The 27196-nt window shown below is 36.0% G+C and overlaps 1 protein-coding gene across 3 annotated transcripts in view; it reads left to right on the plus strand.

Moving 5' to 3' along the window:
- Positions 1-27196, plus strand: part of WWC3 (WWC family member 3) — a 198720-nt gene that overhangs the window by 110788 nt on the left and 60736 nt on the right. For all 3 annotated transcript variants that reach the window (XM_027835331.1, XM_027835332.1, XM_027835333.1), the window contains 4 exons: positions 600-679; positions 13128-13257; positions 18270-18419; positions 23121-23194. In XM_027835331.1, coding sequence (XP_027691132.1) covers positions 600-679; positions 13128-13257; positions 18270-18419; positions 23121-23194 — 434 coding nt within the window. The remainder of the gene's footprint in view (positions 1-599; positions 680-13127; positions 13258-18269; positions 18420-23120; positions 23195-27196) is intronic.

Consider the following 27196-nt stretch of genomic DNA (forward strand, 5'->3'; position numbering starts at 1 on the left):
TTTGCATAACATTTTCATTTTGGTCAACTTTTGAATATTATTTTAAAAATTCAGATCATATGGATATGATAACATAAAGCCATGGGAAACAATGATTAGGGAAATAGTTTTCCTTTCCTTCTTTTAACTTTAGACAGTTAATGAATTGTAAGATTTTGTCTTCAGTTTCCTTAAGTAGGACAAGATCACCTAATTAAAAAAAAAACTTGAGGTGTTAAATTCTCATAGAAACTGGATGTTAGCTTTTTATTCATCCTCTTTATTAGGTAATGAAAGGGGAAATTCCATTTTTAAAACATTGTTCTTTTCAGAATTAGCAGCCATTCAATTTCTGTGGTGGATTATATCCCTTTGAAACTGTATCATTTGAGAGATAAAAGCATCATTACTCCACCAGTATCTTTTGTCTATTTAATCTGTGAGGTTGTCATTTCATCGATGACTTGTAACATCTCAGTTTTCACTTTTCGTAAGATATTTACATTATTAGCCAGTAGATGATTGATTGTATTTTGAAAGAAATGAATTCAGACAGCAGAAATGTTCATGTTTAGCTTGCTTGTGTGAACCCTCTCCCAAAAAATATACTTTGCTTTTAGCTTTCCAGACTGAAACGAGAGCTGACACAAATGAAGCAAGAATTGCAGCATAAAGAAAAAGGAGTGGAGACACTGCAAGAGTGAGTAGAAGAGTTTTTAATACATACATGTGTGTATGTGCATATACATGTATGAGTATGTATGTGTGTATGTATATGTGTATGTATATATGTATATGTATGTATAAATCTATCCATAGATAGATAGAAATATTTCTTTGATTCTGTGAATGTTTGTTAGATACCTTCAGGTAGTGTTTTGAAGACAGCATAGTACTTAGTTTAAAAAAAAATTCTTTGTTTCCCAGTCCTACCTGGACTACAACCTTTTGATTTCTGCTTAGCTCTTTGAAATGGGGGGAAAAAAAAGTAGGAACTAGGCACCTTTGTTTTTCTGTGTTTGAAAACTGTTTATCTCATCTTCCCCCTTTATTTAAAACAAGAAATCCTGAAATTTCTTCTGCTCAGAAGTCAAGAGTAAATTCTTACTATTTAGAGAAGCATTAACTCATTAACTTAGTGAATGGTTCCAGTGGTTGACCAAGTGAAACCCATGCTGATCTGAAGTCATTAATGTTAACTTTTGTAAGAATGAGTTTGGTTGTCTTTTTTCACCAGTGTAACCACTGCTTCTCACCTGAGCTCTTTAAAAAAATCCAATTTTATTTTATTTTCGTATCCAAATTCTTCCTTTCCACCCTTGCCCCATTGAGAAAGCAAAAAAACCCAAACCTTTTACAAACATGTATAATTGAGAAAAACAAATTCCCCGCTGACCATGTATAAAAACAAAAACTGACCATAAGCATCAATGTTTACTTTGTCACCTCTCTATCTTCACCTGAGCACTTGACGAAATTTACCTTTGCCAAGTAGGCCTACTAATGTTTTAATTCTTCTGTCATAATGCTTATAGGAAGGCAAGAAATAAATATTTAGCAAGTATCAATTTTACAGTGAATGAAATGACAGGTCTTTTTTCATAATAATAAGCAAATTGCTAAAAAAAATCAAGTTTACTTTTCTCAAAGACTTGCAATTTTATCTGACTTGAGAGTGGTCTAGTCTCAAAATATTCAAATGCTGAATAGAAAAGTCTCTTGCTTATTTCCTTTAATCCAGTTGTCTTCTCCTATCTGCTTATTAGCTTTACTCTACCAATGGGGGGGGCCCAAAAAGGTCAAGAAATTAGCAGCACAAGCTACAACCAGAACCTCATGTTCTGACTACTTCTAGCTTAATCCTTCTTCCACTTTATACAATTATAGAATAGAATTCTAGAGCTGAATGGTACCATAGAAACCATCTTTTCCAACCATTATTTTAGAAATGAGTGTGACCCATGGAGAATAGATGACTTGTCCAAGGTCGTACATAGGTATTAAGCAGAGGTGAAACTTCAACCTAAGTCCTTTAGTTCCAGAGCCAATATTTTTCCCATTGTACCATTGTACTGCCCTTTTTTAACTGAACAAATAGTTGATGCAATACGTTTGTATGTATGTTTCATTAGCCTATTAGCTTTGGCTTTGAATAAGGTATGTAACTCAAATTTCACTATAGTTGGATAAAGTAGTATAACTTTGCTGAACAAACCATTGTCTTTTTTTAAAAATCATTTCAGTTGTATCAATTCTGTTTTAATCTAAGAAAAAATGTTAATTATCTTATGATGCCAGTATTTTTGACTGATCATAATCTAAATTAATCATTTGATCTGGACTAAAAAGTGATATAATCTTGAATATTCTTCATACCCTTCAAAATCTAATGTTAATTTGCTCTTTGATTAACTGGGTAAATAAGCAATCACTGATATGCAGAAGTAAATCTTTAAGGAAGGGGAAAGTTAGTGAATGCATCTATAGCTCCATGCTTATTCAAATAAGGAAAGAGAATACAGATAGAACTCAGGATACCAAAGCTGGAAAGTATAGGAAAAATAAAATACAAAAGCATCTGGGAATACCATCAATTAATGATGGAAACTTACCTAGTGGGACTAAAGTGCCACTAATATGGGACTAAAATTTTTCTTTGAATATTTGTTAACAATTGTCCCTCTTTCTTTCCCCTTTCAACCATCTTGCTGATATGAGTTTATTTGAACATGCCAGTTCCCTGTGATGTATACACACACATCTCCCATAACTCCGTTGGCTGATAGATGACATGTGCAAAGAGCTCAGAAACTGGACAGTTTAGCTCATAGATTGGAGAATCTAGTGCATTCAAAACTTCAGGGATCCAGCCTTTCATCTATTAACTGATTTGGAGGCCAAGATGCCTTGAGAACCAGTGTTTGATTTGGACTTGGCTTCTCACCCATGCTCCATTAACATTAAATTTTTGTTGCACATGTTCTGTGTTGCATAACCACAAAGGAGGAAGAGGAAATATTGGTTGTGATTCCACCCTTTCAGTCTTTTGCACATGGCAAATAATCTTTTCATCTCCTGAGTTATTCAGCCTGAGAGAATTCATGTAGTTAAATGATTTTATGTTCTGATATCCAGGTTTCTGGTGCCATTTTTTTTTTGTACGAGCTAACTTGCTAACAAGAGTTAATGTTAAGGTTTGGCTCTGATATGTTTCTCAGTTGAGAATTTAAAAACAACAGTAATGAAATTTTTATCCAAAACTTTGAGAAGAGAAATTTTACTTTTTAGAAATGGGCAACTAGGTGGCCCAGTGGATAGAATGAGAAGCTGAAGTCAGGAAGATTCATCTTTCTGAGTTCAAATCTGGCTTCAGACACTTACTAACTATGTGACCCTGGACAAGTCACTTAGCCCTGTTTGCCTCAGTTCCTCATTTGTAAAATGAGCTGGAGAAAGAAATAGCAAACCACTCCAGTATCTTGGCCAAGAAAACCCCAAAAAGGAGTCACAAAGAGTTGGATACAACTGAACAACAACAAACTTTTAGAGAACTGACTACAGAATCAAAGAATGAACAAGCTGGTATATGATATTGTTGAATCTTCTTTTACTTTCTTCCATATTCCTAACTGGAAGCACTGATTCCATATCCAACAGTAATTTAAAGAAAGGACCTTCAATTTCCCTCCAGAAATTTTTCTGCTGTCCTGGCTTCCCAGAATATCCAGTGTATTCTTTTCCAGAGTGCCTCACTAGGAGTTTGGCTGGTTCTAGTATTTTAACCTCAACTTGTTTATCTTGGTCAGATTTCCTTCCTGGCACAGGATCCTTCATTCCTCATGGGCATAAGTGAGGGGAAAAAAGAATATTTTGTCATTTTTTTTAAAAGAAAGGATCTTTTTTTTAGGGAGGTGGCATAGTGAATTTTATTTCAGGTAATGATAGGATAATTTTTTAAAAGTAGCTTAAAGTTTGCTCTTCAGATAAGAATGTGATTTTTCATGAACTCCTCCCACACATGTACACTGGAGAAATGAATTAAGTCAGAATTAGTTTCACTTTTAGTGATTGTTACTAGCCAAAGATGAGAAGACAAATGACTTTCTTCACTTGGGAATATTGGGCATTCAGTATTCAGGTCAAATTAATGCTTCCTATTCATTTATTAAATGTCTATGAGTGAGGGTAAATTTATGAAAAATTTTATTCATATCAAAAGAAAAAAGCTGAAAGAGACTTTTAAAATTGTTCTATTATTACCTAAAAGAAAATATAGTCCACTGTTACTGAGCCTAATTATATGGTGGAGAAAGTTTGTTTTTCTTAGTAGCTTTATTAATATAGGTGAGTCCGTCAACAAAATTTACTAAGTGCTTACTATGTGACTAACAGCACATTAAGTGTTGGGGATATAAAAAAAAATGTAGTATCTGCCCTCAAGGAGCTCACATTCTAATAACTCTGGTATTCTGCCCTTTTTTTTATTTGGGTAGTGGTTGAGGACTTCTAATCAATTCTTAATTTTTGACATTTTTTATTGTCTCTAATAATTTTCTAATTATTTTGTTAGACTTATGAAACATTCTTGTGTTTTATGAAAGGAATATTAAGGTACACCCCTTTTAATATTGGTTACAGTAATCCTACTGAGTGATACTGTACTTTATGATTTTTTTACATACTACTTTAGGGTATTTTAGGGAAGCTTAAACTGAATCCATGATAATTGAATATTATGTGTGTGGGTGTAAATTTTTGGAATTAGTGGTTATGACCACAGAGCTCCGGAACATCCAAAGAAAAGTGAAAAATTCATTTAGAACCTTCTAGATAACTTCCCCTATGAAGTCATTTAACATCATATAAGGATAGCCAGTAAAGCAACAAGCATTTATTAAGTGCTTACTGTATGCCAGGCAGAGTGCTGAGTGTTGGTGCCAGTGATAGTGGGAAAAAGAACTCTATTCCATTCAGTTCGACATTCATTAATCCTTTAAGGCTTATAAAACACTTTACATGTGTTATCTCACTTAATCCTCACAGTAACCCTGTAAGATAGATGCTGTTATTATCCCCATTATTACGGATGAAGAAACTGAGGCAATGAAAGGTTAAATAATTTGCCCCAGTCCTACTATACAGCTAGTAAATATCTGGTCTAAAGTAAGATTTGAACTTAGCCTTTCTGACTGCAGGTATAGCACTCTAAATGCAGCACCTACAACCTCATAAGCATCTGTTATTTACATGTTTCTGTCCTAGGTGGTGGGGATGCAAAGGAAAGAAAAACAAAAAAAGAAGCTTTTCCCTCAAGAAACTTAAGTTATTCTTTGGCTTGCAACATGTATATCAACATGGATAACAAATAATTTGAGAAAAAAAGAGCTAGCATTAACAAATAGGGAGACAAGGAAAGTTGGCTCCCATTAGAGATGGAAATGGGAGGTGAGTCTTAAAAGGAAGCTAATGATTCTGGAGGTGTAAGTTTGGAGAGAGTGCACTCCAACTATCGAGCCCAGTTTGTGCAGATAGAGATGGGACATAGAATGTGGGATCTCTAGGGAGACTGTTCTCTAAACCTCCATGCTGTAGACACTTGCAGATGAGTGGCAGATTATCTGTTTTTTAAAGGTTCTTAAAAATAGCACAGTTCCTAAAAGAAATTTCAGAAAATGTTTTAGATGCAGAAAACCAAGGAAATTTTGATTAAATTATTTCTTAAAAAACAAACAAACAACAAAAACTCGAAGCTTATTTGAGGACAATAAGTTCAGAAATTTAGAGGAGCGAGACAAATGGTTACCAGCAAATGATTTCAGGGGACCGTGCCAGCCACAGAGTTCTAAGTCCAGGGGAAAAGGAACTGCTTTAGTTTAACACATTAGTCATTGGCAGAGACTGGAAATGAGAGCTGTGGTGTGAGCCCTTTTAGTTCTCTGCACGCTCCTTTGATCCGATGGCCAATGCCCAAAGAGTCGTTGTACACAGTGCTTGACATTCCTGCCTTTGAAGATAGCTGAACACTAGAGCTTTTTCAATTGTCACTGTGTCTGGTTTGGGTGTGTGCCTTCCAGCAAACAGAAGTTATACCTAGGTTGGAAGATATCAGAAAAATCTGTTTTAAATGGACAGGGCAACCTCTGTCTGTCTAAATCCTTTGTTAGTTTTCCTGCCTTTTTTGGGGGGTGGGGGGGTGTCTAGTGGGGGAATTTTTTGGCAGAGTCTTGCTTTTCCTTGACTACCAGAAAATGTAGATATGCTAAGGGTCAGGGGGCAGTGAGCAGATCAAGAGCCAGTGAATATTCTATAATAGTTAGATAAAAGTGGGTAGTTTTCTCTTTAAAAGAAATGGCTTAGTTAAACTTAGAACCTGTGTGCACCAGTGCAATAACTAGCCTGTATGAAGCACAGTCTTTTAAAAAAAAAATTACTACCTTGGGTTTTTACACCACCTTTGTTTCCCAATAGATCTATCTTCCCTACCCAGGGGGCTAACTCATATCAAAGAATTTCAAGAGCAAGAGAAGGAAAAAAGGCAGTAAAAAATTCAGCCAAACTACTCAATGTATAAGTCAATTCCAACAGTGTGTGTGTATACACATATATATGTGTGTATATTATGTATGTATATATGTGTGTGTATGTATATATTTATATGTATGTATATATCTGTTTATGTAATGCTCTCTATATAGTTTTTCACCTCTGAAAAGAAGGGAGGAGGAGTATTCTTACACTCTCGCTCTTCTTTGGGCCCAGCTTGGTTATTACAGTCATATAGGATTCATTTTGTTCTTTTTTGTTTGTTTGTTTTGTTTTACCATTGTACTTTCCATTTCTGTTGTTGTACTCATTGTGTGTATTGTTTTCCTGGTTCTGTTTATTTCATTCTGGTTTTTTTTCTTGCCTCCTTATATTTTTCATAGTCATGATTTCTTACAGCACAGTAACATTTTATCACATTGATGCTTGTTTCATCATTTTCCAACTGATGGGCATTTTCTTTGTTTTTATGACCTACAGTCTTAACTGTTATTTAAACCGCACTATGGGCTCACCTCAAACAAAAAAAAAAGTATTATATATGTTACCTACCAGACCTCCTTCTCCTCTTCTTTCTCCACCTTCTCTTCCTCCTCCTCCTCCTTCTCCTCTTCTTTCTCTTTCTTCTCCTTCCTCTTATTATTTGAGGACTCAAACTTGTGATTTCATTGGTTTTGGGATTTCACCATAAGAAATTCCCTCTACTAGTGCAAATTGGCATCTTTCCTTCAACTTAAAGTTTTTCAGATTTTTCAGGAGACTGAAAAGATTGAGTGACTTGCCATGCATGGGTCATGCAACTGTTATGTATGTATCAGAAACAGAAATTGAATTCAGGTCTTCCTGGTACATGGTAATTTACTCCAATACCCTCCTTTTATAGATGAGTAAACTGAGGTGAACAGTAACATAATTAACTAGGTACTTAATAAACATTTGTTGAATTATTGATTTCTGACCCTCGGGTCAGTTCTCTATCAAATATACTCCTAATTCTTCCTCAATAACATCAGTAAGCTCAAATCTGTGTGTAGTGGCTGAATGTTTACTCACATTTAGGGCTTTCTTTGAATGAGCATTAAGAACTGGTGTTATGGCATTGCTGAGATGGAAAAAAAATCCTTCAAAGTTTCAGAACAGAATGGGATTGTTAGCTCTTAGAACAGGAATAGATTAAGTATATCACATTCGGCACAAACTCATGAGAAAACACTAGGCAGAACCAATATTCTGATAACAGGAAAACATACAGAAGTGGTGCTGAGACAAAAAGGGCATTGTTGCTGGTTGTGAGACAGGTCTTGCTGCAAAACTGGCTTTCCAAACAGTACCTGCTGTTGATAGAAGGCTTGCAGGAAGCTTTCTGTGGTTAACTTAAGGCCCCCTGCCAAGGCTGGTGATGTAAAAGGCAGGAGTTTTAACAAAACTTTCCATTCTTTTTGGATCTAATCTGTAGCATTAGATGGGAATGAGCTTAATGCCCTGGCAGCATTTTTCTTCAAGATGTGGGAGTTTAGAAGACTCTTTAGTTATTAGTAGTATTTCAGCTGATGGAATTCTCTTGACATCTTAAATTGTGATTTAAGATTATGATTATAACATAAAATTATGATTTTATGTTAGTGTGCTAACATAAAACACTTTAGGGAAAGAGAGGAGGTTGGTGACATGAGAATTCTAAAAAGCGTTTTCAGTTTTACTTTTTCAATTATTTGAATGGTATGCTTCTTTTCTCTTTAATGCATTTCACAAAAAAAAAATGGAAGCATAAGAAAATTTTAAATTCACACCAAAAAGAAGCACCCAACAACTACAAAGGTTTATCCGGAAGTTTAATTATATTTGAACCTATCCTTGGTCCCTGATTTTAGACAACCAATATTTCTGGGTCCTGAACCTTGGCCACAAGCTCACATCCTGATTGTGATGCACTGTATGGATGTCTGCGAAAGTTGGAAGTAATGGTGGTATGAAATAAAGCATTGGTCTGAGAATACTCAAATGAGTAGAATAATTAAGGGGCAAGTTCTCGGGGAAAAAATGGGAACTGCTTGCATACTTTTGATAGTCTACACTATTTACCATGTGAACTGTGTATGAGTCTGAACTTAAATTCTATATTAGAGTTTATGGCTGAACAATATTTCTCAACATAAGTGCATTTTGGAATGTTCATACTTCTTAATTCCCAATGAGATGATGCAAATTGAATCCCTTGCTATATACAGCATATAAGTTTATTCTGACTGAAGCTATGGTAAAAATAACAAAAAATTTTAAAAAGTACTTTTATAATAAATAAAATTAGTAGATATGAGTTTTTAAGAATGAATTTACTTATTTTTATAAATTAAAAGTAACTTTTGAAAAGGCAAAAGAAGAGAAGGTAGCTAAATAAATACACACACACACACACACACACACATACACATATATAAAATTTCCATATACAAAGATGGTAGCCTCCTTATGGTCAAAGACTGCTAAATTTCTTATTTACCAGTTCACATGGTTGTCCATATGTAGTAGTTGCTCAGTAAGTATTTGATAGAAGTGGGGGGGGGGGGGACTTCTTCTGTCATTTTGTACAATCCCTATCATTTACATGTATAGAAATTTAGACATTGAAGAGCTGGTTACTGTGCTGCTGTTGTCCTCAGTTTCCTTATCTATAAAATGAAAGTATTGGAGTAAATGACTTCTTAAATTCTCATTCTGTCTTAAATCAATGATCCTAGATCCTGTAGGATCTCTTTAAAGTTACAGAACCATAACTGTCCTTGACAAAGCCAGGATTAGAATCCATATCTCTTAACCCCTTGTGTGTAACCTGGTGTTATTCATACTATGGCATGCTGATTTGCTGAATAAATGGATGGACAGATGGATAGATGAATGAACTGTATGAGAGAAAGAATGAATGGATGAATTCTCCTGCTAATTCCTGAACCAAATGACACTACCAGAATGAACTTTGAGTCTATCTTCATTTTCTGTTGGGGCTACCTTAGTGGTCTGTATGTATAAAGGCAGTGTAAATGTACACCATCTAAACTCCTATTTTTTTTATTACTTTTTGTTTCATACTTCTTAAAATTTATGATCAGTTAAGAGTAAATCAAGAAAAAATATTGGTTGACAGGTCTCACACACACACACTCACACACACACATTTTTGCAAGTGCTTGTTGGTATTGCAGTAGAAGTGATTCTCTGCAGTCCCTTTTCTCAGTGGTGGTGGCAAAGAAGTAGAAAAAAGGGCTGAGAATGTTCAGAAGACCCCATGAAGCAAAACACTTTGAAATATGTTTTTAAATTGGAATGTTCACAGAATCCGTATAAGACCTAGATAGAAATTAATGAGTTAGTCTATTTACCAATATGCTCTTTAATATAGTTTTTATAGATATGTATTTTTTACATCACCTAAGTTTTTCCCAAATTTCTTCCCCTTTCCCCTTCCAGAGAGCCATCTCGTATAATACTATTTTAAGAGCAAAAATAAAAATAAGAGGAAAAAAATTAGTACAACTGTTCAGTACTTGGAAAGAACCTGAAAATATGTGCAATGTACAATACTTGTGGATCATACACCTTTTGAAAAGGGTGGGGTAGAAGTGTCTTCTCCTGTCTTTTCTTTTGTGCCATGCATATTTTTTTTATAATTTCACAATCTTTACTTTTGATTTTTGTTTATTTGTATCTGTGGTTCTTTTTGTTTATATTGTTGCAGTCATGTATGTTGTTTTCTTGACTCTGCTTACTTCCCTCACTCTGCACCAATTCATATAATCTTCCTGTGTTTCTTTGTATTTGTCGATCGATAGGCTTTTATTACAAGGGAAGCAGGTGGTCCTTGTGGTTAGCAGCAGTTTCAGCTGACATTCTATATTGGTTGTTGTTATTTTGGCTCTTTAGAGTGTTTTTGTTGAAATGTTGATAACGTTTGTTACCTCCCTACATCATTGAAAGTGCAAAATTGTTACTGTAAGGATACTTGAACACGTTTTCTTACAGAAGCTTATATTTACATTTTAGAGTTACAAAACACTTTAGATACATGATCTCATTTGGTCCTCAAAAGAACCCTATGGTAAGTCTATTCACTTCAACAAGGATTTTTTAAGTAACTACTATGTGCAAGGCACTGTACTATTGGGAATAGAGAGACAAAACCGGAATACTTCCTGCCTTTATGTAGCTTACATTCTCTCAAGTGAACAACATGTAGCTACTTCAGGTATCACTATTTCTGCTTTACAGGTAAATAAACTAAAGCTTAACTTTAATGAGAAATTAAATTATTACAAGGTAAGTAAGATAGCAGAGCCTAGATTCAATCCTAGGTCTCATATGTGATATATGTTAGTTTAAATTTTGAATAAAAGTCAAAAAACTCAAGAGGCAGGTTTAGTGTTTTGTGACTGTCAGTCTTTTATTTCTACATTGCATTAGAGATATCAGATTTTGTGAATAGTATCTAAAATGGAAAAACATATAAGTTTTCCTATGTTTTATGATTTTACCTTATCATGTGTCATATTATTTCTGGTTTTCCTGTAATATGAATTTATCTCTAAAAGAAATCTCTTTTCCTATATTAAGTTCTATATCTGGTAATGAAATGCAGTAATTTAATGGTCGGATTTCTTTTAAGGATATGAGAAAGCATTTGAAATACACTGGATAATTTGCTACCAAAATGAATTTGGATTCAAATACTTTCCACTATTTAAAAGTGTGTGTTAGGTTATGTGTGTAAAACTTATTTGGGTTTCAAGTGGCTCATTTCTACCTTTAGAATTAGAACAATATAGAATCAAAAAATGGAAGGGAAGTTTATTAAATGCATTCCCCTCCTTTTTACAGATGAAGAAATTGAGGCCCACAGAGATTAAATTGCCCAAAGCCACATAAGCAATTCATTAATGGCAGAGCTGGGAATGGAATCCAAGTCTCCTTCTTCTTTGTTCAATGTATGTTTCTGGATACCATGTTTCAGTCTGTCACAAATCTCAGAATTTTATTATATAAAGCTTTTTGCAATTTGTGGCTCAGTGAGAGTGAACAAAAGAGACAGAATGGAAGTTGATAGTGCATTTGGGATTCAGGATTTAAGGAGGTAGGAACAGTGGTCAGCTTGCTATATTGAGAAAAGGCTGGGTAGATGAGATAATGTAAGTGAAAATGCTTTGGAAAACATATCAAATGCTATACAAATGTAAAGTGAGAAGGTGCTATAAAGAGGCCCTACTTTCCACCTCCCATTGAGGAACCATTTTGTTTAGATGGGAAGCTGTGTCTGCTAGTACCTCAGGTGGAAGAAAAAGAAAAGAGCCTAGGACTTACACTCTGGATGTACTCTGTCCTTTTAAACTTTTGAAAGAAAAGTACTTTATTTTCACTTTTTCCTTTAGCTTGATAATTCAATGGATAGAGTACTGGGACTAGAGTTAAGAAGACATGAGTTCAAATCTAGCCTTAGCTATTTACTAGCTATGTAACCTTCGATGTTAGCTAGCTGGGTTACACTGGACAAGTCACTTCACTACTGTCTCAGTTTTCTAAATTGTACAGTGAAGATAATAATAGTACCTATCTTGCAGGGTTTGTGTGAGGATTAAATGAAATGCTTAGCGCAGTGCTTGGCACAAAGTAAGTGCCTAATAAATGCGTATTTCCTCCTTTTAAAGATAGATTTCCATTTTGTAGGGCAAGGAAATATGTATTTCAGTAAGTATTAATTAAGCAAACTTTACCTATTATAGTGTTTATTGCTATGATCTCAACTTTTTGGCATCCTGAGGTATTGCTAAGTTTGTTTCTTTAGAAAGTGCTATTTGGATTCTAGTGATCCTCAAGAAGTTACTCATTAGTCTCTTTAGTACTCTTCATAAATATTTTCCTTGTGCCTAATGATTATAAAATTAAAGAACTTTTATTCTAAATACTTTGAATAGATTCTCATCATTGTTTTGTTTCCTCATCTGTAAAATGGGGATGATAATAGCATCTACTTTGCAGAGTTCTTGTGAAAATCAAATGACTTATTCATAAAGGGTTAACACAGTGTCTGGCACATAGTAGGTATTATATAAATGCTTACTCCCTCCCTCCCGTGTGTTATTTCTCCTTCTACTCATACACCAAATGACTAAAACAGTGGATCCTCTTGCCCCATGATTCTTAGAGGAAATGGAAACACTGAACCAGATTGTTCTCATTTGGGCTGCTTGTATCCAGAGCAAATGAAATAAAATAAATCTATTGAGGATTCCCCCAATAAGGAGGGGTGAAGGCAACAATAGATCGTGTCATTTTAGAAACAGGAAAGGGCTATAGTCAGCCAAGCAAAGTCATACTACCTCCTTTATATTCAGGAAGGAAGCTATTAAGTATCAAAGATATTCTGTCAACAACACCATGCCAATACATTGGTGTGTTATTTAACTGTTCCTTGACTCTGTAAAGGTGTTTGATGTCAAAAGGACTTTATAACCCCTTTGTGTTGAATGTCACCAATTTAAGCCTTGTGTTTCCTTTTTTCTTTTTATATCTATGTTTGTGTAATGATAAGCTGTCATTCTGACTTTTTTTTTAAACAGGATCGATCGCAAGATGTCAAGTGCTCATACAAATTACAAACTGGATGAAGCCCAGGCTATAATGAGTGAGCTCCGTACCATAAAGAAAGCTATTTGTACAGGCGAGAAAGAAAGGCGGGACCTGATGCAAGTAAGAATGTCAGACCATACAGCTTTTAAACTTTACACACACACACACACCCCAATTTCATCTCTTTTGATATATGCAATTTTCTTTTCTAGATTATACCATTGAGTTTTTGGTTTCTGCCCTTTCTTTCTTTCTTTTCTTTTTTTCTTTTTTTCTTTTTTCTTTTTTGCTCTGTTTAGGAAAAAATAGCCTTTTGTTAAAAGGAAGTAGAATATGATACTCAATCTGATCTTAATTCTTGACATTGGATTGGAATTTTCTTGATTATACTTGAATGAGCTACTTAATTCAACAAATTTTTTTTTAAAAATTTAAAAAACTATTATGGAAAGATGAGAGAAATTTGAGGGAAGAATTGACATGATTGAAGACATAGAGACTGGACTGTGCAAGGCAGTTGCAACATGTTTGTAGAAGATTAAGAGCATTTGGATTGGAGTATAGGACTCATGTAGGGGAGTAATGTGAGACATAGCCAGGAAAATTGGGTACAGCCTGATGGTAGAGAACTTTGAGTGTTAAAGTATGATACTGTTCTTCTTAGAGGCTTGGGAAAGTGTCAATACCATATTAGACGGATGAACCCATTTGCCTTTTCCATTTCTAGCCCCCATCATCATATATTTTTCTTCTATCTACCTTTCAGAGATACTTAGCATTGTTGTCTTCAGAAGACAATTATCCTTTATAAACCAATTGAAGAAGAATCTTTAAATGACTATGGTCCACATGTTTATTGAGCTGTCAAAATTCAATTCAAATTACATTTGTTAAGCACCTGCCTTGTAGAAAGCACTTTGTTATATGTTAGTAATATATAAGCTAGCAAGACAGTCCCTGCCTTCAAGGAGCATATGTTGTAATGGGGAGAAAGTAATGCAGAAAAGGTCCTGAAAAGTGTGGAGGTGATGGAGGGAAGGATACCTGCTTGAGGGCATGTGGGGAGAGTGCAGGAAGTTGCCTGAGCACCAGCAAGATAAGGCAGAAAGCTCCCCGTATCAGAGCTAGGGGGCCAGGGGTGGAGTTTTAAGTTTCTGTGAGATAGAGAAGGATGGACTGGAACTGTAAAGTGAGGAGATTGAGGGGAGATTGCAGCAAGTCATACAGAGGTTTGGACCCTGGGAAGATAAGGTAAAGAGTTCGCCTATCAGAGCCATGGGACAAAGGTAGGACAGGTATAGTGTCACATAGCAAGAGTGAAGGATAACAGTGGACAGTTCAGGTGCTCCATTGACAGCCTCTTAGTCTCAGGAGAGAACCAGGCACCCTGCCCATGCTTGCCAGAACATTGGTTCAACCATTAGTGGTTATATAATGGTAGGACATAGACAAGAGGCACAAACGATGGACAGGCATAATCCAATCTACATGCCTGGAAGAAACCTTCGTATTTATGAGATCACAGATCTTTTTTGAATATTCCAGGTTTTTGAGGACCACTGCTGATAGAATTTTTAGAGTTGGAAAAGGGAATTTAAGGATCATCTAGTCTGACTCCTGCATTTAAGAGAGATTTAAGGACCATATATCTCAAGTATAAAAACCAGCTGACAAATTCTGTTGATGATAGGTTAATGTCATTGGCTGTATGGGATAACAATAAAAAACAACAAAATAAACAGTAGATATTTGCATGGTTGTTAGAGCATTTTATATACCCTGAAAGACAGCATGGTATTAGAGAGAGAGAGTCGTCCTGGAAGTAAGGGAATACCTGAGCTCAAATTCTACTTTTGGTAACAATTGCTCTGTAACCCTGAGGGAGTCATTTAACTTCTCACTGCTCTAACTCCCTAAGATTTTAGAGACAAGGTGCTGCCTGAAATTTCTTCAACTGAGAATTCTTCATAATACATCTAACATTTTTATTGCATTTTAAGGTTTGCAAAGCACTGTATATATGTTATCTCATTTGAACCTCACAACTCTGTGATGATGATGCCTATTTTACAGATGAGAAAACCAAGGCTGAGATAGGTTGTGTGGCTTGCCCAAGGTTACACAGGTTGTCCAAGGCAAAATGTTTAACTCAGATCTTTCCAGTTTCCAATTCTATTATTCTTATCTACTATATCACCAAGCTACTAAAGAAACTGGTAAATTGGAAATTTTATTTATGAAAACACAATTCAATTGCTATCCTATACATTGCATCATTTAATCTTCCCAACTACTCCAAGATAGACAGGGAAAGAGTTGTTATTCATATTATGTAGATAAGGAGGTTAAGATTCAGGTTCAGTGACTTGCCATGGGTCATAAGTCTGGTAAATAAGAGGTATGGTATGGGACAAAAACCCCGTGTCTCTTGCCTCCCAAGTCCAGTTTTTCCCCTCCATATTTGCCATGCTGTATAAGAAAGACAAACATTTCTCTCTAATTTTTAGTGGAGAGAACTGTGCCTCTCTGCCATTTTTCCTTTCCTTGAAGTCCCCTGGAATCAAGAGGAGAACTTCTTGTAGATCTAGGCAACCCCCTTCCTCCACGTTGTGGACCTAGAGAGGAGTACATGAACCAAACAGTTTCTCCTGGCCACTCTAGTTGTGGAAATTCCATTACTCCTTTATGAGTAATAACCTGAGGCATCTTGGAACTGGTGGTTTCTGGAGAGGGTCACACTCTGCCTTAAAACCATTTGATGGGGCTTGTGCAGAGTAGCTTCTGTATTTGATAGATTACATTAATGTAATGGATTGAAGATTTCTTTCTCAAAATCTGAGTCTCAGAAAATGGAAAAAAGTCAAGCTTTTTATTTTTAATTTAATTGTGAATAGAGGATACTAGTGGTTTCTTCTGAATGCCAGAATACATATTTACTTTTTATTTCTGGCATATGCGAAGTCATATGAAAATATTTTTTTGCCACACAGAATTTTAACTGAAAAATCAGGTCAAGAAATTAAGTGAACTTAGCTTGAGTTGACAGGAGACTTGTTAAGTATACTGCTGGCTCTAAAACATTTTATTTGACTTTAAGGATCTTTTGGAAATTTTGTACAGTTTGCCTATAATAGGTGGCACAGTGGATAGAGTGTTGGGCTTGGAGTCAGGGAAGCCTGAGTTCAAATTTGGCCTCATATACTTGGTAGCTACATAATTCTGGGCAGATAACTTCACTTTCTGTTTGTCTCAGTTTCCTCATCAGTAAAATGGTGATTATAGCACCTACCTTCCAAGGTTATTGTGAGATTCAAATGAGAATATATTTGTGAAGGGCTTAACATGGTGCCTGGCACATTGTAGGAGTTACTTAAATGTTAGCTATATCACCACCACCACCATCATCATCATCTTCATCATCATTATTTAGAAAGACTCTAAAGGCTCAGAGTTTGGGCTTGCCCTATGGACAGTCTAGGTGCTTATTTCTTTGCATGAGCAAAATAGATATTTGAAAACAAAATGATAGAATTGGTTGTAGCATTGAAATGCCTGCCACCAACACTTTTTGTACCAGCACTCTAAGATGGGTCCAGATCTGTAGTGGAAAAGAACACTGCCTCTGATTCAGAAGACCTGAGATTTCTGCCTACACGACAGTAAGCAATTGAACAACCAACAAGTATTTATTAAAAGTTCCTACCATGTGACAAGCATTATGTTAGGTGCTGGAGAACAAATGTCAAAAAATGGACCTATCCTTATTAGCAGGAATTCACTTACCGTCCTTGGGTAAGCCTCCAGAGGCTTCTCATCTGTAAAATGAGGGGAATAGAGTTAGAGCCTCTGAGGTCCCTTTGACCTGTAACTCTCTAAATCTATAATCTGTAAAATAATCAAGGTAACTTGCTGTGTCAGCTTTGGCAATTCTCTGGGTCTCAACTTTCTCATTTTAGAGATGAAGAAATTGAGACCCAGAGAGTCTCAAAAAGGGGGGAGGGCAGCCAACTGGCACAGTAGATAGAATGCTAGTCCAGACACTTGCTAGCTATGTGACCCTGGGTAAGTCCCTTAACCCCACTTGCCTCCAATGAATGAGTGAATGAATGAATAAAAATAAAATAAATTTATACTATTACAAAAGAAACCAATTATTAAAAGGGGGGAGGCGCAGCTAGGTGCTACAGTGGATAGAGTGCTAGCCCTGGAGTCAGGAGGACCTGAGTTCAAATCCAGCCTCAGACACTTGATACTTATTCGCTGTGTGACCCTGGGCAGGTCACTTGACCTTGATTGCCTCACCAAAAAACAAACACCAAAAAAACTCTCTGGGTCTCAATTTCTTCATCTCTAAAATGAGAAAGTTGGACTAGATCAGGGGTTCTTAACTTTTTTTATGTGTGTCATGGACTCCTTTGACAGGGGAAGCCTATGGATTCCTGAAAAATGTTTTTAAATGAATAAAATAAACTACATAGGATTACAAAGTAAATCAGATATACTGAAATAAGGATGCACATTTTTTTCAGATCAAAGTTCATAGATTCCCCCTGAGATCAATCCATGGATCTAGGTTAAGTAGATCTGAAGTAGATGACCTTCCAGCTTGAATATTGATGATGGTGATGGGGATGATAACATTTACATCACATTTACTATGTGCCAGACACTGTGCTATGCACTTTACAATTATCATATCATTTGATCCTCACGACAAACCTTGTAGGCCGGTGCTGTTATTTTCTCCATTTTGTAGATGAGGAAACTGGGACAAACAGAAGTGAAGTGACTTTCCCAGGATTATGTAGTAAGTAAGTGTCTGAGACTGGATTTGAATTCAGGTGTTCCTGATTCTAAATTTTACCGGGCATATTTGTTTCCCTTGCACTCTGTGAATTCTCAAAAAATAACTTTGTTTACCTGAAAAAGTACCTCTATTTGGGTTAAATCTCACCGTATACTCTGGGCAATGGAGGGAATAAATGGGAAGATAAGCAAGAAATACACTATAACTTAATGATAAAAATTACAGCATGATAGTTGAGCTGCCACTAAAAAAACAAAAACAAAAACCGAACAGGATTGAAATTGACATCTGCTTTCATATTCTTTTTTTTTTCCTTCCATTTCAGAGCCTGGCTAAGCTTACGGATGGTTTCAGGAATAGCTGTTGTATTTCAGACTCTCTGCAAGATTTGTCCCATAATTATGGTTCAGTTGGCAGTTCTTGTTTACCTCAACAATACTGTGACGCTGGTTCTCAAACTGACATCATTGGAGAGGTATGCTGGCTGACAGAGATGAAAAGAGCTTGAGGATAGGAGGAGAAAAAAGGCTGCTTTTATGTTGCCATGATTTATTCTGTTTCATTTCCCATTTTAATTTAAAAAATATTTGGTGTGTGTGTGTGTGTGTGTGTGTGTGTGTGTACACACATGCATACGTGTATATGTGCTCAGACATGAACGATAAAGACTGAAGAAAAAAATACCATTTCCCCTTATTTCTCTATTAAACTTGAGTGTAGATTGCTCATGATTTCTGTGCTTATGATTTAGATGCCTAAGAGTTGCTGGGTTTGGTTGTTGATGCTGTCAATTGCAGACTTTGTAGTAATAGTGACTGCTGTCATTCCTGATGGGATTTTAGCAACATCCGTCTTCCCCTAAATATCTGTACATTAAAAAGGTGGTATGTAGAGTTCCTCTTTCTTCTTTTTTTTAAACCACATCTGTGATTTCAGTGGAATTAGGAATTCCTGGGTGAGGAAACTCCCTTCACAAATACAGTTAGTGCATCATGTACTTTGCAATGTAAAAGTCTCTGAGAGTTGCCCCAGGTTAACTAAATTGCCCAAGGTCACACAACCTGTATATGTTGTAGACAGTACTTGTACTCAGGTTTTCTTGACATTGAGGTCAGTTTCCTATTCATTAACCCAATGTTGCCTCTTATGTATTCAAAATCCAATTGAATTGAAATTATTTTTGCTTATGAACTCTGGGAAAATTTCAGCAACCTTCTGCAAAGGTAAAAGTGTGCCATAAATTCAGGTCTGGATTCATTACTGAAGCTATTGAGAGATATAATCTCTCCATCTTTGGAAAAATAAAAGTAACGAAGTCTGTTTTCTTCTTGGAAGAACCCATTAGGTTGTAAGCTCCTCCATTAGACTGTAAGTTCCTCAAGGGCAGGGGCTTTTTTGCTTCTTTTTGTATCCTCAGGACTTAGCTCAGTGCCTGGCACATAGTAGGTACTTAAAAATGTTTATTAACTTATTGAGGTCATAAAATTAAAATTCAGATTCCCTTGAGGAGCTGGAGAGACCTGATAATGATGAAATACAATAAAATCTTTTCATGAGGGAAATAAGTACTACTCCTCCAACACCCCCAACCAACTTTTGTCAAACTCCTTACTGTTGTGTGTAGCAAAGTACTTTTGGTGTGTGACCTTTGGCAAGTGGGTTCATCTCTCAGCTTTAGTTTTCTTATCTATAAAAATCAGAAAATTATTTCAAAGGCCACCTATAAGTCCTGAAAATAGAATTTCAAGAGTTATACCCCAAAGGTGCTGACATTTATGCCTGTTGGTTACTTCTGTTGTGGTTCAGGTACTTTAAAATGCTTTCGTATTCTTAAGAGTTCAGTTTTCATACTTGGCAGATGTAGAGTGGCAGCATAGATCAGGGGAGTGAATCTTGGCTTTGGAATCAGAGGATGTGGATTCAAATTCTACCTCTGAAGATTGCTACCTGTTAGACCTTAGACAGACAGCTAGGTGGCTAGATCTCGGGCCTGGAATCAGGAAAACTCACCTTCATCAGTTCAAATCTGACCTCAAATACTTACTAGCTGTGTGACCCTGGGCAAATCACTTAACCTTGTCTGCCTCAGTTTCCTTATCTGTCAGATGAGGTGGAATTGGAAATGGCAAACCACTCCAATATCTTTGTCAAGAAAACCCCAAATGGGGTCATGAAGAATCAGATATGACTGAAACAACTGAACTTTAAACTTTAAACAAGTTACTTAACCTGTTTGGCCTTTAGTTTCCTCATCTATAAAGTTGGACCAAATAACCATGGAAGCCCTGCCAGGTCTAGATCTTAGTTCTTATAATTCTCTGACTGTTGGCTAGTTTTTCACAACATAAACAGAACAGGAGTCAGTAATGGGATCTTGCTAAGGAATGGCAGGGGAATACTGGAATATATCATTCAACCTGTAGGAACTATGTCTCATTTTTAAAATCCATGATTTTAAGAAGAGTAACTTGAAAGGCAGTTGTGTCTAGAGAGTCATGAGTTCAAATACTGCCTGTGAGACTTGCTAGCTGTGTGGCTGTCTTCACCTTAAGTTCCTGCATGTTCAGTGCCCTAGGAAACTGTCTTATAACTTAAGGAAGACCTTAAGTTATAGATGAGATACCATCTGCCTCAATGGAAGCAGTTTTTGCACTGAGATTTCCCTACCCTGGGGAAGAAAAAGGAAGAGTAGAATATAATTTTGGTTCAAAAGAGAGAAAGAAAACAAAAAGTCACTATGAAAGTGGCATGAAGATTGCAGAACCTGGGAGAGAGATTTAAATGATGACTTAATAATTATGTGGAATATAGATATATTATAAAAAAAAGAAAGAGGACAAATGTTCATGTCTTCTGAGAATAATACAGGAGATATTAACTGAGGCTGTTGGACAAATATGTAGTTAAATGTGATTTTTTTTTTTTTTAAAGACAACTTTTAATGGCCTTGTCATTAATCTTAGGGATTCGGTAGTAATAATAGATGACCTGTCTGATGTTTTATGGTTTATAAAGTACTTTCACACACACTGTCATTTAATCCTTAAAACAACTCCCTGAGTAAGGTATTGCCATTATTATTTTCCTTATCTTGTAGAAGAGGAAATTTATGCTCACTTGTCCAGGGTTTGATAGTAACTGGACTTGAAAATCCAAGTCTTCTTACTGAAGGGCAGTTTTCTTTCCACTATACTTTAGCAAAAAGGGACTCAGAGGTCTAATTCTCCAGGAATATTTAAACATGTTGTGCTCTGATTGGGTTGAGGGAAAAAAAAAAAAATATATATATATATATATATATATATATATATATATATACACACATACACATATACGTGTGTGTGTGTGTGTGTGTGTGTGTGAGACCCAGTACTAGAATTTTCTCTTCTTGGATCAGTATGCTTATATAATCAAGAGGGAAAACAAAACAAAATCATGAAGACCCATTGGATGTCACTGATTTCAAAGCTCATATTCCAAAGGTTAAGCTTTTTAATAGCAATTGTAGTGTATAATTTAGTAAATTCTCATCAGATCGATGTATCTGCCCACTAAGCTGAACATGCAAGATTATGTAGTGTAACATGCATAGTAATGGATATAGGGTCTTACTGTATTCATAGTATGACTACTGTTATTCTCCTGTCTGTACATCTCAGTATTGAGTTTACATTTCTGCTAATATCACAACAACAACAACAACTACTACTGTTGCTACAATTACCAGCACTACCTATACCACCAGTACTACTATGACGACTACTACTACTACTACTACTACTACTACTACTACTACTACTACTACCACTACTACTCCCCCTATTAGATTGTGAGCTCCTTAAGGGGAGGGGTTGTGTTTTGTCTCTTTTTGTATCTTCATCTCTTAGCATAGTGCCTGGCACATAGTAGACCTTTAATAAATGCTCATTAACTGACTGGTGATGATAATGAAGAGTACTACTACTGATGATGATGATGATGGTGATAATGATGATGGTAGTGGTGGTGGTAATTTCTTGGACCAGGCCTATGATTTTGTTAGTCTAGGAAATTCTCTCTTATATGTCTATGATTATAATAATAAATAATTTCAAGAGTTTAACTATGGTGTTGATTATTATCAGGATTTAATATGCATAGTTATTAAGTATACAAATATATGCATACACATCCCAAGTCAGCAAGAATTTGTTAAGCATCTGCTATGTTCCCTGCACTATACTAAATATTGAGCAGACTAGGAATGGCAGAAACAGTTCCTATCCTCAAGAACCTTATAATCTAATGAGACAACAACATACAAATAACTATGTACCAACACGAAATGTGTGTGTGTGTGTGTGTGTGTGTGTGTGTGTGTGTGTGTGTGTGACAACCTTTCAGGACTAAACAGCTTTCTAAGACTTAAGTTGTGGAGAAGGTATCAACCTGCTTTGGTTAAAGGGGTATTGTGAGTTGGGAGTTCCCTATGTCAATGAAATCACGGGTCCAATCCCTTGCCCAATAAATTGTATATGCTGTCACCTAAGTCATTCCTCATATTCTGTTCATATGGTTTGATTTTCCTCCCTAAGTATACAACTCTGTTAATCCATGTTGGAACATTATGATTTTTTAAAATTTGTTCATTTACAGTTTTGTGAATTCGGATCTTTATTCTTATAATCCCATCATCTCCCCAGTCTGTGTTCATAGAGAATATGTTGTTTTTCCGTAATACCCACCATTCATAAACATAATATGTGACTCTGGACCTGCACTTTTTCCTGAGCCTCAAATATTTATTACAGAATGTCTTATCTTGATAATTTGTTGCACTAACATATAATCACTAAACGATATGACAATATAATATACAGAGTTATCTCTGGCTTTTATTATTTGCGCTTTCATCTTTGGTATGCCATTTAAACCTTGACCAAAACAACTCTGATTTTTTTTTAACATTTTAGTAACAGTTTCCTAAAAGAAGATTTAGGACATTTACATAACTAAAAATAAGCACAACCTTTGATTGAAAACATTTCTTTACTAAGATTATTTGAAAGCTTTTAAAAAATGTTATTGATTATTTGGGTGTGAAAATTTAGATGGATTTTATATTAGCAAGATTAATCACTAATATATTGTCTTCTTCTCCCCCTTCAATCTTTTACCTCTTTTCCTATACTTAAAGTTTGGCTTTGATGATAAAACAAGACTTGTAGACAGAGTTCGACTTAATTGGCAGTATGAAGAGGCCAAAAAGAGGTAAGAGGTTCATTTTTAAAAGAATCATACTCTGTTTATCTAATTTGAATTTTGAATATTTTGATACCAATTTAAAAATACTATTAAAATGTTATTGCCTCCTATTGATGATAATGATGAAAAGATTGTTCACATGATGGAAACAAATACCTGAATTATCCCTTGCCTTTCCTTCGCTCTCCTTTCCCAAACTTTGTAAAGGTATTTCATGTTATGAATAGCAAATTAATTTTGGAAAAAGCATATTAAAATACATAGCTCGAGTAACATGTTGAGTTTAAGATGTCTATAAGAGGTCTAGTTCAAGACACTAGTCAGCTTTTATGCGTGACGATCTGGCTGGATAAATGGATCTGAATGATCCATTTTTTAAGTGTATTTTTATCATGGTTCCAACTCATGATTGTCTAAATCATTGGAAGGAAGCAGTGGCAAATGTAACAAAACATGGACCAATTAAAATCCTCAATAGTTTAACAAGTGATTTTTAAATTTTTGTCTCAATATAGGCCTATCTTCAATTCTTATAATGGAAGTTAGAGAAAATATTTCTATATTTTAATTTTTTTAAAAAGGCCCAACTGCTATAGTCCCTTTGGTATTAGAAAACAAAAAATAATATATGATTTTCACAAACTATTTTAACATCTGTTCTGCTTTAGTTTGTAAGAATTTGAAAGAATGATTTGTTTATCTTCTGCTCTATGGATACTATGTCTTTAGAAAACAAGAAATGAGACTTCGTTTCCAAGCCAATCCAATAAACATTTATTAAGTGCCTACTATGTGCCAGGTACTGTGCTAAAGCACTGAGGATATAGTTAATAAAAAGAAAGATAGTCCCTGCCCTCAAGGAACTTAAACTCTGAAGGAGGAGAGAATACACAAAAGGAGGCAGGAAAGCTGGAGAAGGGAAGACCTTCCCGGCATCTCTCTCAGTGGAGCTGAAACCAGGTAGAACAGCAGATGCAAAGTGGAGGGAACTGAGCCAAATTTCTGCCTTCTAGGAAGGAAGGCATTGGGAGGGGCTTAGTACTCCTTCGTCCAGTCCTCCAATCAAAGGGGAAAGGAGGTTGTGGGACATGTTATCAATAAGGCTTGAGTTAACTGCTTGGTTGTTTATGTTTAGAAGTGATGAGCTTATCCTGGGAGGGACATTTCATTCCACGGCGAAACAGCAGATGCAAAGAGGAGAACATTTGGATATTATCTTGTATTGCTACTCTTTTCCTTCTGGCTTTACCCATAGAACATGAGTCAAAATAAGTATAGGTGAATAATCATGCATTTCTTCTCCCATTGCATGGTTTCTATTTTATCAGTATTTTTTGTGACATTGTCCCATGTGCACTTTGGGAAAATGTTCTCAAACCAAAGTGTTCTGATATATTAGAAAGAAAATTCTTTGCGAAAAGAATAGGTAGTGGTTATCTGGTATTAAAATGTTTTCTTTGCCACTTCCCCAAATGAAACAGACATTCTAATGTCAAAAAAGGGATATTGTGATTCTGGGAGATGACTGTAACCACTGGCACATAGTTTAGTTGGACCTACATATACTTTACATATTGAGTCTCATTTTTTTGTTTTTTTTTGTTTTGTTTTGTTTTTTAATGTAAAAATTGCCATAAAAACAAATCATATGACTGAAAAGTAAAAAACTTTGGTTACTGGCCTTCTGTCTGGCAGATATTTTCATAGCTTTGGTTCTAACTTCTTACCATCATACATTAGAATGTTAGGCTTTAAATTTCCACATGAACTCTAAAAAGCTTATTTGCCTAGACTAGTTATCTCTGTGGTCACATACTTCATTTATCATGCATTCCTTCTCCCTAGCTTGCTGCCATTTCTGTAGAGCCTTTGTCTTTACTAAATATTCTTATGTTCATTCTTGTATGTTTCTACTGAAATGGCTAAGTGTGGGTGCAAGGAATTTGCTGTGCTGTATTAAAACTTGGAAAATAGATCATCGCTACAGTCAAATTTATTGTTACATATTTCACCGTGACCTTTACTTATCAAATATAGCATGATATTTTCTTGCTATCTAAAAATGAATACAGAAATAACCTTGTTATACTGATTAAAATTATATTTAGGGGCAAGATAGAGTATATGAGAAAAGAGTTTATTCAGAGCAACTCTACGGCAGTCAATGGAGAAGCATTTATGAAGTACTTACAGGGGTGGGGAACCTGTGACCTTGAGGCCACCCATGGCCCTCTAGGTCCTTGGGTGTGGCCTTTTGATTGAGTCCAAGTTCAAATCCTTTTATTATTATAAGGGGATTTGTTCTCTGAAGTTTGGATTCAGTCACAAGGCTGTACTTGAGGACTTAGAGGGCCATATGGGGCCTCCAGGCTGCAAGTTTCCCACCCCTGCTCTATACCAAGTACTGGGTTAAAAGTTAAAGTTAAAATATGGTCCCTGCCCTCAAGGAGCTCACATTCTAATGGGGAGTGTAACATAAATAACTAGGTGCATGTGAGATATATAGAGAATAGATGGAAGGAGCCTTATAGGAGAAGGCACTAGTGGCTCATAGACCAGAAAAGGCCCATTGAAGGAGAAGGCCCTTGAGTTGAGTTTTGAAGGAAGCCAGGAAATCTTAAGAGTTGGAGTTGAGGAGGGAGAACATTCTAGGCACCTTTTCAAAAGTCTGTTCTAAGTACATTTCCAGGAAAGTTCTGTGATGATGCAGCATTGTGGCATGGAGATGGCTCTTGATTTTCAAAGACTATGCCAGTGCAGTTTGAAGTTCTGCCAAGTCTTACTATGGCAATACAGCTTTCATAAGGGCATGTGGTAGACTATTCCCTTGTTTCCCAAGGGCCTCCCTAGTTAAGGTTATAGAATAGTACAATCAGAATATTGGCTACCGAATGATGACTCTTAGCTACAACAATTCATGAAGATAGTCTATTAAGGCAGGCAGGGCTTGTAATAAAGATCAGTGAAGGGAACAAACACCCATACCAGTGAAATAATTTCTTTTGGAGTATTTGAATATTCTAGATATACTGGAGCTTTACTGTAGAATATACCCCCAACTTTTTTTCTTGTTTTTTTAGTCTTTTAGAACCCTCTCTCCATGCAATTCATTACTGATAACTCCCATTTAGAAACTGGGATTGCATTTTAAGAAATTTTCCTTTGTAGTGGAGTCTGTACAGGGAGTTTAATGGAAGATAATCTGATGGCTGGGCATCTAGGTAGCTCGGTGGAGAAAGTGCTCATCTTCCTGAGTTCAAATCCAGCCTCCCGATACTTACTAGCTGTGTGACTCTGGGCAAGTCACTTCACCCTATTTGCCTCAGTTTCCTCATCTGTAAAATGAGCTGGAAAAGGAAATGACAAACCACTTCAGTATCTTTGCCAAGAAAACCCAAAATGGGCTCACACAGAGCCAGATACAACTGAACAACAATAACAACAACCTGATGGATTAATTTCCAGATCTATATTGACTTATAATCAGTATCTCCTTCCTCTAGGAAGATGAGAGTTATAGGACCATAGTATCATAAATAGAAAACTGGAAGGGAATTTAGAGGCCACTGAGTTTAATCCTTTCCTTTTACAGATGAGAAAGCTAAGGCACAAAGAGTTTAAGTAAAGATTTGCTTGCGATCACACAGGTAGTAAGGGATAAAGGTAGGATTCAAACTCAGAATTTCCTGACTCCAAGTCAGTTCTCTATCCACTATGCCACTAAGCTTCCCCTGTTGCCTTTCAGTCCTCCAGACTTGCATAATAAGTCATTACAAGCCATTTTCTTAGTAAGGGGAGGGTCCTCAGATACTGCATTGTAGAAACTATTGCCTCTTGTCCCTGGACTCTTTCCACAATGGGGAAGGGCTCCTACACATCAGAGTAAGTCACAGGACAATTCTTTAGTCCCTTTTTTATAGTGAGACTTTCTGGTCTGTTCTTGACAGTGATTGCCCCTTTCTCTATCCTTAGGCAGTCTCATTCATTCCCATGACTTCAGTTGCTGTC

The sequence above is a fragment of the Vombatus ursinus genome, unplaced genomic scaffold, assembly GCF_900497805.2.
Source record: "Vombatus ursinus unplaced genomic scaffold, bare-nosed wombat genome assembly UNPS02014814.1, whole genome shotgun sequence".
In the NCBI taxonomy this organism is placed as follows: domain Eukaryota; kingdom Metazoa; phylum Chordata; class Mammalia; order Diprotodontia; family Vombatidae; genus Vombatus; species Vombatus ursinus.